We start from the raw sequence: 16,418 nt of genomic DNA, 5'->3' as shown, positions 1-16,418 counted from the left end.
CCGACCCGGCTGCATAGTTCCCAGAGTTTGTTTTTAATAGCATATATATATATACATATATATTATATATATATATATATAATATATATATATATATATAATATATATGTATATATATATATATATATATATATATATATATATATATATATGCTATTAAAAACAAACTCACAGTCCACATACATCCACCTCCTGAATGCATGATTAATATATATATATATATATATATATATATATATATATATATATATATATATATAAATATATATATATATATATATATATATATATATATATATATATAATATATATATATATATATATATATATATATATATATATATACATATATATATATATATATATATATATATATATATATATATATATATATATATATATATATATATATATATATATATTAATCATGCATCCAGGAGGTGGATGTATGTGGACTGTGATTTTGAAGCCTCGGATTTGTTATTTAGGCTGTCGCCATCTTGTTTTTTTGCAACCAGTGAACTAAAGTGACCATATTTGGTGTGACGTAGAGACGCCGTATACGTCTCTGGTGACGACCTGTCAATCACCTTGTAGCCCCGCCCCTAAAGCGTCCCCTGCTTTATGGTCTGTTTGACTCTAAATGACCATAATTTACTAAATGAACATCATGCTGTATTGAAGAAGACTTGAAACTAGAGATTGAGACATAAACTCATGTTTACAATGTTTACTGAGGGAATACATCAAAAGAAGTAGAGTCATTTATATAGACTTCTATACAACCAGAAGAGTCACCCCCTGGTGGTCATGAGAGAGAATGCAGCTTTAGCACATGAAGCATAGACTTCTATACAACCAGAGGAGTCATCCCCTGGTGGTCAGGAGAGAGAATGCAGCTTTAGCACATGAAGCATTAGCTTCACTTTTAAGAACCGGAGGTTGCTTCCTGGTTTTAATCCAAGCTTCTCCCTGCTTTTTGTGTGCCACCCTTACTTTTTAGTGCTCGTTGTTATTATTAAGTCAAATTAGTGCCATTTTTCAGTTTAATGGTCATCCACTGACGCATCATTTCCTGTTTCGTTACAAAACCGTACTGTACTTCGGCCATCAGCCAGTTCTCCATGATGGTGATGCAGCTCCTCAATTAGCAGCATCAAAAGGCTGCAGCTCGCCCACGCAGGTGTTCTCACTTACGCTGATTAGATCTCATGGGACATGAGGTCACCGCACTAATTACACCAGAGACCTTCATTTCACACAGGGCATGTCCAGCTGGGCTCAACCCTAATGAGCCTCCTCCAGCGGCGCGCTATGGTGAACGCCGGCTGATATAATCATATATATATATATATATATATATATGTATATATATATATATATTTATATATATATATATATACATATATATATATATATTTATATATATATATATACGTATATATATATATATATATATATATATTTATATATACATATACGTATATATATATATATATATATATATATATATATATATACGTATATATATATATATATATATATATATATATACGTATATATATATATATATATATATACGTATATATATATATATATATATATATATATATATATATGTATTTATATTGTAAATATTAACAATATATTATTACATTGTAAATATGTTATATATATATATATATACAATTATTTTATATATATATACATATGTATATAAATATATACATAAAATGTCAAATATATATATATATATATATATATATAACATGATATATATATAGTTATAAATATATAATGATATATATATATATATATATAAAAAATTGTGCAGTTTATTGCACGTAAGAGAAGGTTAAAAAAATTAAAAACAACAAAACAATAGAGACAGAAGGTTTTGTGCAGCAGGTCCAGTGTTTCCGTTCCTTTATTCCTATTCAACAACCTTACAGTGTTTATGTCCACCAGATGACTAAGTGGATGAAACATAATATGTATGTTTAGCACTGGTTTGTTTGTTCAACATTTTCCCTTTTTTATTAATACAGAATTATATATACTTTATTTTTCTAAATGTATATCTAAATCTATAATCCATTAATAGACTAATAACATATTTAAAGTTAGCCCAGTTATTGGATTAGAACTGCATTGCAGTGCGTTACCAGTTCATTCAATAAAAGATGATGCAATCAAACACACCTGTGTGCACTTTGTTTACGCACATACACACCTGTCCATGCACCTGTCCATGCAGTACACCACCACCTGAGTACAGGCTGTTGTTTGGAAAGCAATAGTTTATACTAGAATACACCTCATTGAATTAAGTGCAATTTAGATTCAAAATCTCTCAATGACAAAAAGGGAGAATCCACCTCTGACTAGATGGTCACTGTTATCATTAATGTGATTGGTAAAGCTGATGTTGCTGCATAGAGGAGAGTCTCAGTAGTTTTATTTTGAAGGAAGTGGCATATTCCATCAACAGCATCTTCCACAGGAGCAGAACAGCACCAAGACCATTAAAGACAGATTTAATACTTAGAAAAAATACAAAATTAATCTCATCGGTAGGAAAACAAGTGCAAGAAAAGCGACAAATAGAAAACAATATTTGTTGAAAGAAGAGGACTGGGTTTAAGGCAGAGGTTTTGGATCTGGTTCTGTTCTGGACGGAGAGAGAAAAGCTCCCGGACACAAGTGGACTGTGAACGTCTCTGTGTGGATCAGAGGCGTCGTCCCTCCCTCCCTCGAGCCCGACCCGCGGCCGGTGGTCCGGTCCCGGGTCTCCTCAGGCCGCGGTCTTCTTCTTGCACTCCACGGAGCAGAACAGCGCCCCCTGCGCCGCCATGAAGCGCTGCCCCACCAGGCAGCGGGCGCAGCCGGAGCACTTGAAGCAGCGCGGCTCGGCGTGCCAGTGGTGCTCGCCGTAGGAAACCCGCTGGGCCTCGGGCTCCACCGGCTGCTGGCAGGCGGCGCATTTCTGATGAAGACGATGATGACGATGAGGTCAGGGGAAATAGTCGGCTTTGCACTTTCATGTTAGTCAAAGCTTCACATTTTGGTTTGAGATATTTTCAACGTTCACTGCAGAAAGAAAACTCATCAAACTAAAAGAGTGCACATGAATAAACACGCCACAATGAGAGATTTAAAAAAATAACTGTGCAAATATTGGTGCGGATAAGTGTTTTCCTTTAAAGCCAATTAATTGAGTTTAAGTGAAGTGAGTTTTGAGGCAGGTTTTAAAAAAGTTTTCAAAAGCTTCATCAACAGCAAATACACAAAATAAAAATTATTATTTTGTATTTATTATTTGCTTATTATTTATGTATCGTTTATTTATTATTGTTTAACAAAAGTGTTATTAATTAATATTGTTGTTATTAATATTGTTATATTATATTTAACAATATTGTTATTGGTTAACAATAACAATAAATTAACAAATGTATTATTGTTTTACAATAATACATTGTTTTATTATTGTTTATTTATTTATTATTATTTATTACATTTATTTATTATTAAATGTATTTATTATTACATGTATTCATTATTTATGTATTGCTTATTATTTGCTTATTATTTATTTACAGTTTGCTTCGTGACCCAGCTGCTCTTTAAATACTGATAGGAAGCACTCGGTTCTTCACTTTAACTTTTAACACAATCAGAGTGGAAAGCATAAGTTACATTAAAACTGAGGCTTTGTGGGGATTATGTCGGATAAATCCTGATAAATGAAAATATGATTTATCATTCTTGACTTTTGTGTTTGTTGTTGGACGTGAGTGAAACCCTTGAACATATTTAATGTCCTGCATCGTTTCAAATATTGACAATAGTTTGCTACACAACTATATAAACATCTTTGTTTCAAGAGCCTCAGATTATTTACTTTAAATGTTGCCACTGGGCATTAATGCTATTAGCAGATGGGCAGAAATGCTACCTATGAAACATAAAGTGTATCCTTCTATTCCAAGAGAAATGCACGTATTTAGAGGTGGAAGAGAATGGAATGAACAGACGCTCGGCTGCAGCCTCACCACGGCGTAGCTCGTCATGTAGCACGGCTGGCAGACCGGCTTGTCGTTCTCCATGACGTACGTCTCTCCTGCGAGGATGCAGTCGCAGTCGAAGCAGCAAAAGTGCTTCAGGTGCCAGTTCTGGCCCTCGGCCTGCGTGTACTCGTTACTGAAGATCAGCTGTGGACACACAGGCAGGTCACATGGCTTACTCACAGATTACATGCTAATGCTAATAACTTACAGAACTGTTTACGCATTTGAAAAGATGATATCTAGCAATATCAATACAACAAGTAGCAATACAACACGAGGGCATTTAAAACCAGATTTCTCTCAGTTATTGGAGACCAAAAAGAAAGATTCATATTGGACTTAAATATAAGTTGGGCCAGAAACATGACCCCAAATGAATGCTAATGTTGAAGCTAATGTTGATGCTAATGTTGAAGCTAATGTTGAAGCTAATGTTGATGCTAATGTTGATGCTAATGTTGAAGCTAATGTGGAAGCTAATGTGGAAGCTAAAGTTGATGCTAAAGTTGATGCTAACATTGATGCTAATGTTGAAGCTAAAGTTGAAGCTAAAGTTGACGCTAATGTTGATGCTAATGTTGATGCTAATGTTGAAGCTAATGTGGAAGCTAATGTGGAAGCTAAAGTTGATGCTAAAGTTGATGCTAACATTGATGCTAATGTTGAAGCTAAAGTTGAAGCTAAAGTTGAAGCTAACATTGATGCTAACATTGATGCTAATGTTGAAGCTAAAGTTGAAGCTAAAGTTGGCGCTAATGTTGATGCTAATGTTGAAGCTAATGTGGAAGCTAATGTTGAAGCTAAATTTGATGCTAACATTGATGCTAATGTTGAAGCTAAAGTTGAAGCTAATGTTGAAGCTAATGTTGACGCTAATGTTGATGCTAATGTTGACGCTAACGTGAAAGCTTCTACATTTGTAAATGGGCAACTAAATTATTTGACAACACATTGCTCATATCAACTAAGGGAGGCAACCGTTGCAATTTTCTTGGCGGATTCTGACAAAAAAATGTAAAAAAGTAAATTATGATTTTCTTTCTATGAACTATAAGACTCCATACTTTTTTTGTTACCAAAGACAGTGAGAAACATTCTAAATGTTATGCTTTTACTTTGTTATTGTCATCTATAGTGGATATTTGTCATAAAAATATATATAAAAATAGGAAATACATTATTGTATTTTCATTTATACGTTTGCTTTAATTCAAAACTAATCTTGGCCATAGTGGTGTTCATGATGTATTTATTATAAGAAGCTTATTGTCTCATTTATTTTACAAAGCCGTGAAAACGCTTCTTTAAAAACAAATCGCCCAAAAACGTTTCCTAGCTCCAAATGTGTTGCTGTTCTCAAAGCAGCATCATCAGGAAGTAAAAAAAGGTGCACATGATTGTTCAACCCCAGAACGAAGTGACGCGACCCCCGCTCACCTCGTCGCAGCCTCCGCAGCGCGGCTTCTCGCTGTCTCCGTAATGGCGTCCGCAGAACAGCTTCCCCTTCTTCCAGAAGTAGATCATGTCCACCAGCAGCTCCGTGCAGGTGCAGCACACGAAGCACGCCGGGTGCCACATCTTGTCGTAGCCGGCCCGCTCGGCGTAGACCGCCGGCTCGCCCACGAGCATCGGCTGCTGGCAGTGGTGGCACGACTGGGAGGGGGAGACAGGGAGGGGGAGACAGGGAGGGGGAGGTGGTGGGGTTTTGGTTTTTTTTAGGAGCGCTTGTGTGACCATGTGATGTTCAATTCCCATTAATACGTTAATAAGTTCATCCAATCATGTTTTATGTCTCAAGACATCACTTGAACCGCTTATTAATCTAATCAATTATGTTTTTGATTCATCAGTTAGTCTGAAAAATGTAAAATAAAAATAAAAACTGCAGCCGATAACTTCCTAAAGTGTAATTTCATGTCTTTAAAATGATCGTTTTGTTCAAATTCTCTGTTTTTTTGATAAGATAAAATAAGATAATCCTTTATTAGTCCCGCTGTGGGGAAATTGCAGGATTACAGCAGCATAGTAAGAAACAAATCAAGTAATATAAATAACAGTAACATTAAGAAAAGAAGAAGAATACAGTAGCAATTTTAAATGAAATATACAGACGGAATAAAAAGTATATAAAAGTACTTCAATGTATTTATATTACACCAGATGAGTGCAGATGAAGTGTTAGTCTACTGAGCACTAATACATGACTTTTAGTTGATTGATAAACATTAAAGTGGTATGGTAATGAGTTGTTATAATGTATGAATATTCATTTATAGTGAACATAATCCTGTGTTAACATCCTTTTATGTCCTTTAATAATAACAAATATCTTTATGTCGCCACAAAGGAGAACATCTTTCTCTTTGAGTCCATTTCAAAGTCAAGACGGCCTTTGATCCACAAACAAGGAAACCTTTGACCCTTTTTCCTTTGGACTCACTAAATGGGCGGAATTACCCTTTATTTTATTTTTTAAACACTGACGTTATTGATGGAGACGGAGAAGAAGAGAGAGAAGAGAAGAGAGAGAAGAGGAGAGAGAGAAGAGGAGAGAGAGAAGAGGAGGAGAACAGAGAGAAGAGGAGGAGAACAGAGAGAGAAGAGGAGGAGAACAGAGAGAAGAGGAGGAGAACAGAGAGAAGAGGAGGAGAACAGAGAGAAGAGGAGGAGGAGAACAGAGAGAGAAGAGGAGGAGAACAGAGAGAAGAGGAGGAGAACAGAGAGAAGAGGAGGAGAACAGAGAGAAGAGGAGGAGGAGAACAGAGAGAAGAGGAGGAGGAGAACAGAGAGAAGAGGAGGAGAACAGAGAGAAGAGGAGGAGGAGAACAGAGAGAGAAGAGGAGGAGAACAGAGAGAAGAGGAGGAGAACAGAGAGAAGAGGAGGAGGAGAACAGAGAGAAGAGGAGGAGAACAGAGAGAAGAGGAGGAGGAGAACAGAGAGAAGAGGAGGAGAACAGAGAGAGAAGAGGAGGAGAACAGAGAGAAGAGGAGGAGAACAGAGAGAAGAGGAGGAGGAGAACAGAGAGAAGAGGAGGAGGAGAACAGAGAGAAGAGGAGGAGGAGAACAGAGCGACGGCAGAATGGAGTGAAAGAAGTCAGGAGAAGTGACTCATGACCCGCTGGGAGAAGGAAACCAACGGCCGGTGTCCTGAAGGAGTCAGTCGGTCTCACGGCGCCACCTGGTGGCTCGTTTAACCACTACAGTGATGCATTGTGGGAACACGAGGGTGAATCTACTTCAGCAAGTTGTACAACATGACATTTATCTAAACGATGGATTTAACCCTCGCAAAAACTCATTATGATTTATATCAATACTCAGACCACATCATAATGACTTCTTAGGTTAATAATCATAATACTTAACTATAATCTTTAAAAACTAAATATGTAAATCTTTTTTAAAATACATAATTAGTTTTTCCCATGAAAGGAAACATCTGTTATCAGATGGACAATATCTGGATCCGTCCGGACCGACCCGGTGCAGATGTTCAGGAGACTTACAAAGGCCCGCTGTGGGAGTCCGGCTCCGGCGTCGCCCATCATGGCTCCGGCGGCGGCGGTGGTTGCCGTGGCTCCTGCAGCCGGCGGTCCGGTCCCGGCCCCCGAAAGCGGTCCGGCACCAGCGGCTCCGGCTCCTCTACCCGCCGCTCCGGCGCCGCCTCCGGCCATCGGCCCTGCAGCAGCGCCAGCAGCAGCGCCTGCAGCCCCTGGACCAGAACCAGATCCAGAACCAGCACCAACCGTGGCCCCCCCGGCTCCCGGTCCAAACCCGGCCCCTCCGGCGCCGTGCGCGCCGACCCCGGCTCCTCCGGCCCGGGCCAGCGCCATCTCCTCGGGCAGCACCACGTCTCCGACCCCCAGCGCCTCGTCCTTGTACTTGCGGACGAACTGCTGCATCTGCTTGACCTCGGCGGGGCTCAACTCGTGGCACCGGGCCGGGTCCTGGTCGTGCTCCGGCAGCTGGCGGGCCATCTGCTGCCGGCGGTAGGCGGCGCCCTCCGTGCCGGCCACCGGGCGCTTCTCTGGCGGGAGCAGCTCGATGTAACGCACCGCCTGGAGGGACGGGGAGAACCGAGGGAAGGAGGGACCGAGGGAAGGAGGGACCGAGGGAAGGAGGCGATAAGAGAGCGGAGAGGAGAGGAGAGGAGGAAGAGATGCAAAACAAGCGTCCTGCAGATGCAGCGCCGGACTAAACAAAACAAACAGGACGGTCTGGTCTCCAAGCAGGAGATTAGTTACATGGTGAGAGAAGGGGACTTAATACAAAATGCATCCCTCTTTCTTTAAAAAATAAATCATTTTTACCATCAAATATGATCTCATTATCTGCCTGCTGACAGTTCCATCCTGTTTCCTGGATCCTGTAAGCTTTGATTTCCCGTTCTAAAACTAGTCTTCATCAACCGACAGCTGGTGTAAAAACATGCAGCGCTCACCAGATACTTATTGGCTACCGGCGGCGCCCACTCGTAGGTGACGGACTTCATCGGCACGTCTTTGGACACCAGGTTGGCCGCCGTGGCGCCGACAGCAAGCGGCGCCTTGTTCACCCTGGCAGGCGTGAGGCCGGCCGGTACCTGAGCCTGACCTTGAGCCTGACCCCGAGCCGGACTCTGACCTTGAGCCTGACCTTGAGTCTGACCCCGAGCCAGACTCTGACCTTGAGCCTGACCTTGAGCCGGACCTCCGCTGGCTGCAGCGCCCCCTGCGGGCTGCACAGAGCCAGCGGCGGCGCCGGGCGGCGGCACCAGGTAGGCGGAGCTGGAGCCGGGCAGCGTGATGGTCACCGTGCCGCCGCTGTAGCTCGGCACGCCGTCCGTCTTCAGCTTGGCGATGAGGCCGGTGTACTTGGTGTCCTCGAACAGTTTGCCCACCTTCTTGTTCTCCTCAGAGTTCATCTGCACGTTGTGCTCCGTCAGCCCGCACTTACAGTTACGGCAGATTTTTCTGGCAAGAGGAGAAGATTTATTTATTAATGATTTACAAATAAGTGTTTTAGTGAGTTTGATGCAGATACAGTCTTCTTTAATGTGTGGATTACTTTACATTGATGCTACGTTCAGTGTGGGACAATATTTACCTTTTTTTGTTCTGATTAAGTCGTGCATTAAATAAAAACTCAAATAACGGCTGAGCTTAAAGTGTATTAACAGGAAGAAAAAAAGCCAAAATGTTGCACGATTATAAATCCATATATTTACGCGAAAAAGACCCAGAAAAGTACCCATATATATATATATATATATATATATATATACATACACACACTTGGGCTGCATCTTATACTTATCGACGATAAATGTTGCACATGTCAAATATTTTCTTGATTAAGCAAGTCCTCAAAAGTTTAGTTTTGTCCTAAAGCTCAATAATATTCACTTATATTACACAATATACTGGCGTAGCAAAGAATGCAGAACTTATTCACATTTAAGGAGAAATGACTCGACTATTAAAACAGTGATTATTTAAACTTGACGACGGATCAGTTCTCGTTGCTCTGATGCGTTTCTCTTCATTCTTCACTGCGTCTTATTAAAGAAACAAACTTCTACTCCGACATTTACAATCTGCAACAAGAGCTGAGCTCCTCTCTCGTGTCTCGACACGGCTTCATATTTGCAGACGAGCGATGACATCATTCACGTGTTTGAGCTCGACCGGCGCAGAGTCCAGCTTTTTATTTCATATCGTAGTGAACAAAGACAACAGCCGTCTATACTCACAGTGAAGTCCTTTCCTTTCATTCTGGGGGTTATATACAACTTTATACAACTTAGAATGGATTATACGAGGACAATTATTGATAATTAAAGTTGTGTATTGTGCACAAAAACTCAAAGTGTGTCCTTGATGTCGACCAAACTGCATTGTTGTTGCAGCCGGCGAGGACGAAACTCTGAATGACTCAAGTCCCCGAGAATAAAGCGTCTAATTTTCTAACTTTCTTCTTTTGACGAGGAGATAAACTGTTGGAGAAGTGAAAGTCTTTTTTCTGAACACTAAATAAAAACCGTGAGACCCTTTTTCTGAACACATTGCGTTACCGTGGCAGCAGCGTGACGGAAAGCAGATTAAGAAGTCGTTACCGTGAGTTATGACCTCAGAGTTATGACCTCAGAGTTATGACCTCAGAGTTATGACCTCAGAGTTATGACCTCAGAGGTTGTTGGGGGAGGGAAAGGGGGCGTCGCTTATATATATTTATTCACTATGGGTACCTTTATGGGTCGTTTTCTTGTAGATATATGGATTTATAATCATGCAAAATCTTGTTCAGCCATTTTTTTGGTTTTTATTTAATGCATGCACAACTTTAATCTCGGAGTATTCATATATTAACCCCTCCCACGGCTCTGTAATTATACCTTTTCTTCTTCTTTTTTTACCCACAATGCCCTTGTATGGCATCGTACTCTCCATAGTAACGGATGCTTGCAGAGGAAAGTTCTCAACCTCAGGTACATTTATTTTGACGAGACTGTAATGAGACTCGTCTTCAAGGCTCTGATTGATAATCATATGCGAACATTCAGCCCAATAAAAGTGTTTTTCTCCTGCGGCGCAGCTCCTCCTGAGGAGCTTTAATTACCCAGAATGCTCTAGTGGAACTGGTTCCAGTTTACAAACCTCCAGAAGTGAAGCTCGAAGCCTTCGCACTTGTCTTTGCACTTCAGGCAGGACGCCCCGGCACCGAACTCGTGACCGAGGGTCATCTGCAAAAACAAAGGGGATTATGATGATGTCATGGATATATATATATATATATATATATATATATATATATATATATATATATATATATATATATATATATATGGGATGTTTCCAACCAGTTGCATTGCAAGAAAATCTGTTTCCAGACCAGAAGATACCCTGAAAAGTCCAACGCAACATTACTAAACAGTTTTATACATTCAAAACAATTTATAGTACATTTATTTACTGGTGTGCTCACATCTTTCTGTTTCTGCTGCTCTTGAATTGAATTTGAATTAATTAAATATGTTTAAACTCCAATACAGTGTATAGCCTTAAATATGATGACGCTCGCTGTAAATCTGTAAAATAATGCAAGTTAAAAAGTCTATATCTACAATACAAAGATGTAAATCTGGAATATTAAGATGCAGCAAACATAACAGAGACATGGATGGATTCTGGTTTCTGTGCCAAGAGGCTCAGCATACAGCAACATGCAGCAACATGCAAAGTGCATGTGATCATAAATCCATACATGCAAAGTGCATGTGATCATAAATCCATACATGCAAAGTGCATGCAGGGATGTTTATTAGAAATAAGCTCCATCCTCGTTCTAGTTCATCTTAAACATTTACAGGAAGCATTTAAAAACAGGCCAGTGTAGTAATAACAATATAATCTCGCGCTGCATTAAAGTCCCTGTCAGCCGTCTGATTGGGGTTTAGGGGATCCTTTCTTTTGCATATAGAAATATTAATTTCTCCTGTAATTCCTGTAGCTCCGATCGGGGGTTTGATCCCCTGCAGCTGCTCTTCTCTCAACGTCTGCATCCAAACAACGTGTTCATGCCCTTATATGGGCAACTAAAGGCCTGGTGCTGGGGGAGAGAGAGAGAGAGAGAGAGAGAGGGAGAGGGAGAGAGGGAGAGAGGGAGAGAGAGAGAGAGAGAGTTTTGACCCAAACAGACAGTCACTGCTGAGGAATGCAGACGGAGAGCCGTGTGTTTTGTTCCTGTGACACTTTAAAAAGAGGAGCGAGACTCTCTGAACATGAAGTGGATCTCAGGAAGTGGATCTCAGGAAGTGGATCCCAGGAAGTGGATCCCAGGAAGCTTGAGATCGAGAGACTTTTCACTTTAGCAGGACATAAACAGAGAGGAGTCTGAAGGATCCTTTAAAACACTCAGACTGTAACGTCAGTGAAGAAACTTCCACCACTTCCATCCTGAGCAAGCGGTTTATTTATTACTTCATTTCTTTTAAATCGATCGTATCCTTTTAAAATAGGTTTTAGACTCTTAGGATTCATTTTTAAACCCAATTAAAATCATTATTTAGCTCTAAACCCACCGGCACCAAACTGTAAAACCATCTCAACGTCTCTTTACTCTAAACCGACCACAGAAGTTCCTTCTCTTGCACCAACACTTTAAATGGCCGCCCTTTTTCCACAAGGATTTACCAAAATAATCAACTTCCTCAAAGCTTTTCTAGAGTTTCTCATGAGCGACGTTAGCTTAACGAACGGAGCGGCGTTAGCTTAACGAACGGAGCGGCGTTAGCTTAACGAACGGAGCGGCGTTAGCTTAACAAACAGAGCGGCGTTAGCTTAACGAACGGAGCGACGTTAGCTTAACGAACGGAGCGGCGTTAGCTTAACGAACGGAGCGGCATTAGCTTAACAAACGGAGCGGCGTTAGCTTAACAAACAGAGCGGCGTTAGCTTAACAAACGGAGCGGCGTTAGCTTAACGAACGGAGCGGCATTAGCTTAACGAACGGAGCGGCGTTAGCTTAACGAACGGAGCGACGTTAGCTTAACGAACGCAATGGTTTAGTGCTATCTACATGTATGTTATGCATAATAAAGCTTTTATATCTGATATTGAAAGTGTTTCTGAAATAAAGTTGCCGTCGTTGCTAAAAGTGAAAGAGTGGGAACAGAAGCTAACGTCTCGTCTTTATACTTTTCTACCGTACGCTAACGTTCTCCAGCGAGCGCTCAGCAGCTCACCGCATCTCTTTGGTCAAAGAGCCGATCTGATGCTAATACATTTAAATAAGAGCAACAACAGTGTGTCTGTTCTCACTCGACAGAGGAACACGTGAGCTACATACTTAAAAAGATGGAGTGTGCCTTTTCAGAAAAATCAAGTTTGGGGATTTAAAGCGAGCAAAGTGTTCACTACTTGCTGACGTCTAAGAGTAAGAGGTCAGTGTGTGTGTGTGTGTGTGTGTGGGTGTGTGTGTGTGTGTGTGTGTGTGTGTGTGTGTGTGTGACTCAGCCCGCAGGAGGGAATGAGTTCAGTGGCAAAGCGGTTGTTCAGACATAAATTACAGATACAGTCCGATGAGTCACGTTCATGTTGATGAGTTAGTTTGTCGTTAGTTTTCTGTCAGCCGTCCGGAGCTGCAGACGAGAACCATGACAGTCTCTCTTTTGCTTCTGCCGGCCGTCGTGCGATGAAGACTTCCTGTTTCTGCAACAATAATAATAATAACAACAATAAGGAGGCCGAAGGCTGGACCGTGGTTTGAGTCGAGCGGACGTCTGCAGCATTTAATGAAGGAAACCAGGAAGCAGCAGAGCTACACACTGCTGCTCTTTTAGTAAATACAAGTAGAGCTTTCCTGCTTATATTGTGTAATATAACATAACACTACTTCCTTCTTTCCCGTATCTGGGGTGATGAAACTTTTGTTTGTTTTTTACGTCTAATCTCTGGTGGTTTTGTGAAGAGAAAAATCCACAATCTGAATAATCTAATCTGACAAAGAAACAACTTCAATTGAACATAACTGTGCTGACGATGATGATGATGATGATGATGATGACTTCCCAGCATGCTCGTTGTCGCTGCTCGTTACCTCGGCCTCCTCTGGTCCTCTGTGGTTCTCTCAGAGCTCAGTGGAGCAGAACATGAGCTAAACGCTCCGGTTGCTCCACTTTAAACGAGCAGCGACAGCTTCATGATAATTCATGTGTTTTTGTTTTGTCTCTTAAAAGCACAAAGACTTTTAAAAGAAGCACATGCCGAATTAGTCACACTGCAGATGAGCTACGGGTCATAACGTCATAAGTAGACTGCAGACGGACATGCAAGGAATCCAAAGAGTGCATCATATGATGGATTATCTGATCTTAAATGTATGAACATATGCTAGTGTATTAAAATAAATAACCTGCTTGGACAGAAAGACACTTCTGAGAACCAGATTCCATTTAAAAACTCCCTGAAATGTATATAAACGGGCTAAAAAGCCCAAGTGTATGAATATTAATACATAAAATCATACCATTTTGAACAGCAACTGGTTATAGCATGTTTGCTGCCAAGAGGATTTTTGTAGTAGGTGTGCAAGAAGAAAAAGTCAATATCGCAAAATAATAGAAGTTTTTCTTGCAGGATATTAATGCCGAACTCTGCAAAGGGATGCATTGTTTCTCTAAAGTAACTGTGACGTCAGAAGGAGCTCGTGAGTTTAGTTAAAACGCAGATGACGCTATAATTGTGCAAAATGCAAACGCAGTTTCTTGGAGGATCTTCAGGAGGTTTGTTTCGGTTCTTTTCGTCACAAAAAGGGAAGACATGAAAAGACATGAAAGCAAACAGGAAGTCTGTCCGCACACCTGTCCGGTGTCCGCACACCTTCAGCGCGAGACCCGGTGCTGCGGGAGGGAGGAAGAGGAGGAGGAGGAAGAAGAGGAGGAGGGGTCGAAGCTTACCTTCTTTACTTCCTTCTCTATCTCCATGTTCGCTGTCCGTCAGAGAGAAGTTTCCTCGGTGGAGAAGAAGTGAGCCGACGAGCCACCGGTGAGAAGATATGAAGATATGAAGATGTGAAGATATGAAGATATGTCAACCCAGAAGCTGAGAGGAAGCGGACCAGGAACTCTCTCTCTCTCTCTCTCTCTGCGGGAGCTTCTTCTCCTCGGAGGTCCTGGAGCACTGGAGTCAAGTTAGAAATGATTACCTACAGGGCTTCCGGTCAGAGCTTTCAAAATAACCTACAGTGTGCAGTGTACAGTAGTGCGTTTCAGAGCACCGGCGTCCCATTAGAAACAGATATAACAATAACTATATATATATATATATATATATATATATATATATATATATATATATATATATATATATATATATATATATATATATATATTTATTTGTATATGTATATAAAAAATATTTATTTAAAAATACAATTATATATATTATTTTATTTATTTATTTCATTTTATACATATCAATAAAATAAAGATTTTGTTGTTTTATTTATAAAATATAAAAGAATAATAAAGATAGATAGATAGATAGATAGATAGATAGATAGATAGAGGTGGTGTTGTAACTAATTAGAAGAAGTCAATGCTAAATTGACACTTTATTTTAGTTTATTTGATTTTTTTTAATTAACATGTAGTTTCATGGAAGGTGCAAAACATGCTAACGTTCATAGCAATTGGTGAACTGCTCATATTTAGTTTTGCAAAATATATTTAATGGAGGTTTTAATACTGGAGATAGTGTATATCTTTCTTAAATGTACACCTACTTTAGGTATAAAGTTACTCTTAGAAGTCACAATAACATAAGCACATAACACGTGTTAATTGATCTTGATGTTCTAGTTGCACTTTACTTTCGTTTGGCACTGAAAAAAAAATATATAAATAAATAAGAACAGCTTTGTTAAACAATTTAATAAAAAAACGATTCAAATTAATATTAAGAAAATAGTGTAATAATAAAAAAGGTTAACATTACTAAAGACAGAATGACAGAAATCGGCCTTCTAAACACTTTTACAAACTTTAATTTAATGAACTACCGCCACGCTGTTTTTCGATCCCTTCCTTTGAAGTTCCAGTTTCCTGACTTCCGGTTTCGTTGACGTCATCTCTGGAGCTTGACGCTGCTCCCCTCTGGCGGTCCCGTTCACTTTTCATTGATTTCAAAGGGGGGGGCACTTCCGCTATGACAGATCTTCCTATTGACCAATAGGAATAGAGAAAGTGGGCGCTGGAGCGCAGGACGACCAATCGCAGCACAGAAGGGGCGTGTCCTTGTCACACAAAGGATATGATACTGTTCTAACAGATTCAACCTGTTTTAGTGTGCTAATATTTACTGTTTAATCTTCTTAAGAGTTGTTGTTTCATTCTCCTTGTCATGATGTTGATGTGTTTATGGAATATTGTAAAAAAAATAAAAATAAAAGAGAGAAAAACACAAAAAACATACATTTTGTGGTATAATACAAATTATAACAGCTGCGGCGTCGCCTCTGTGACAGGAAACATTGTGGTGAGCAACTTCCCCTTCCAACGGTTGCTGTGACAGGTTGCTGGAGTGATGTCTGATCTATGCAACCTGGTGTCAACATCTGGAGTGCAGATTAACTTTCAGCATCTATAAACTCACCGTCTGCAGGGACGTCCCAACACTGAATTGAGCCTCATTGAGATGCTGCAACCTGCCTTTAATGTGTGGAAAAAAAGGTTTCATCACCCCAGATACTTGAAAGAAGGAAGTAGTGTTATGTTATATTACACAATATTAAGTATTGTTAAGACAACTGACTGAAGCAGGAAAACTCTACTTGTATTTACTATAAAGAAAAGCAGTGTGTCGCTCTGT

At 40.0% G+C, this 16,418-nt stretch overlaps 1 protein-coding gene across 1 annotated transcript; it reads right to left on the bottom strand.

Annotated features, from left to right (window-relative positions):
• Positions 1 to 2,520: 2,520 nt before the first annotated feature.
• On the bottom strand, positions 2,521 to 14,646 carry tes (testis derived transcript (3 LIM domains)). Its single transcript, XM_079223625.1, has 7 exons — positions 14,507 to 14,646; positions 10,707 to 10,792; positions 8,513 to 9,023; positions 7,578 to 8,129; positions 5,508 to 5,723; positions 4,056 to 4,214; positions 2,521 to 2,986 (listed from the first exon to the last, which is right to left on the bottom strand). The coding sequence occupies exons 1-7, from the start codon at positions 14,531 to 14,533 to the stop codon at positions 2,795 to 2,797; spliced, it is 1,743 nt and encodes a 580-aa protein (XP_079079751.1). The 5' UTR covers positions 14,534 to 14,646; the 3' UTR covers positions 2,521 to 2,794.
• Positions 14,647 to 16,418: the final 1,772 nt, after the last annotated feature.

Source organism: Taurulus bubalis, assembly GCF_910589615.1.
Source record: "Taurulus bubalis genome assembly, chromosome: 9".
Classification (NCBI taxonomy): domain Eukaryota; kingdom Metazoa; phylum Chordata; class Actinopteri; order Perciformes; family Cottidae; genus Taurulus; species Taurulus bubalis.
This window is presented reverse-complemented; position numbering and strand designations above follow the sequence as displayed.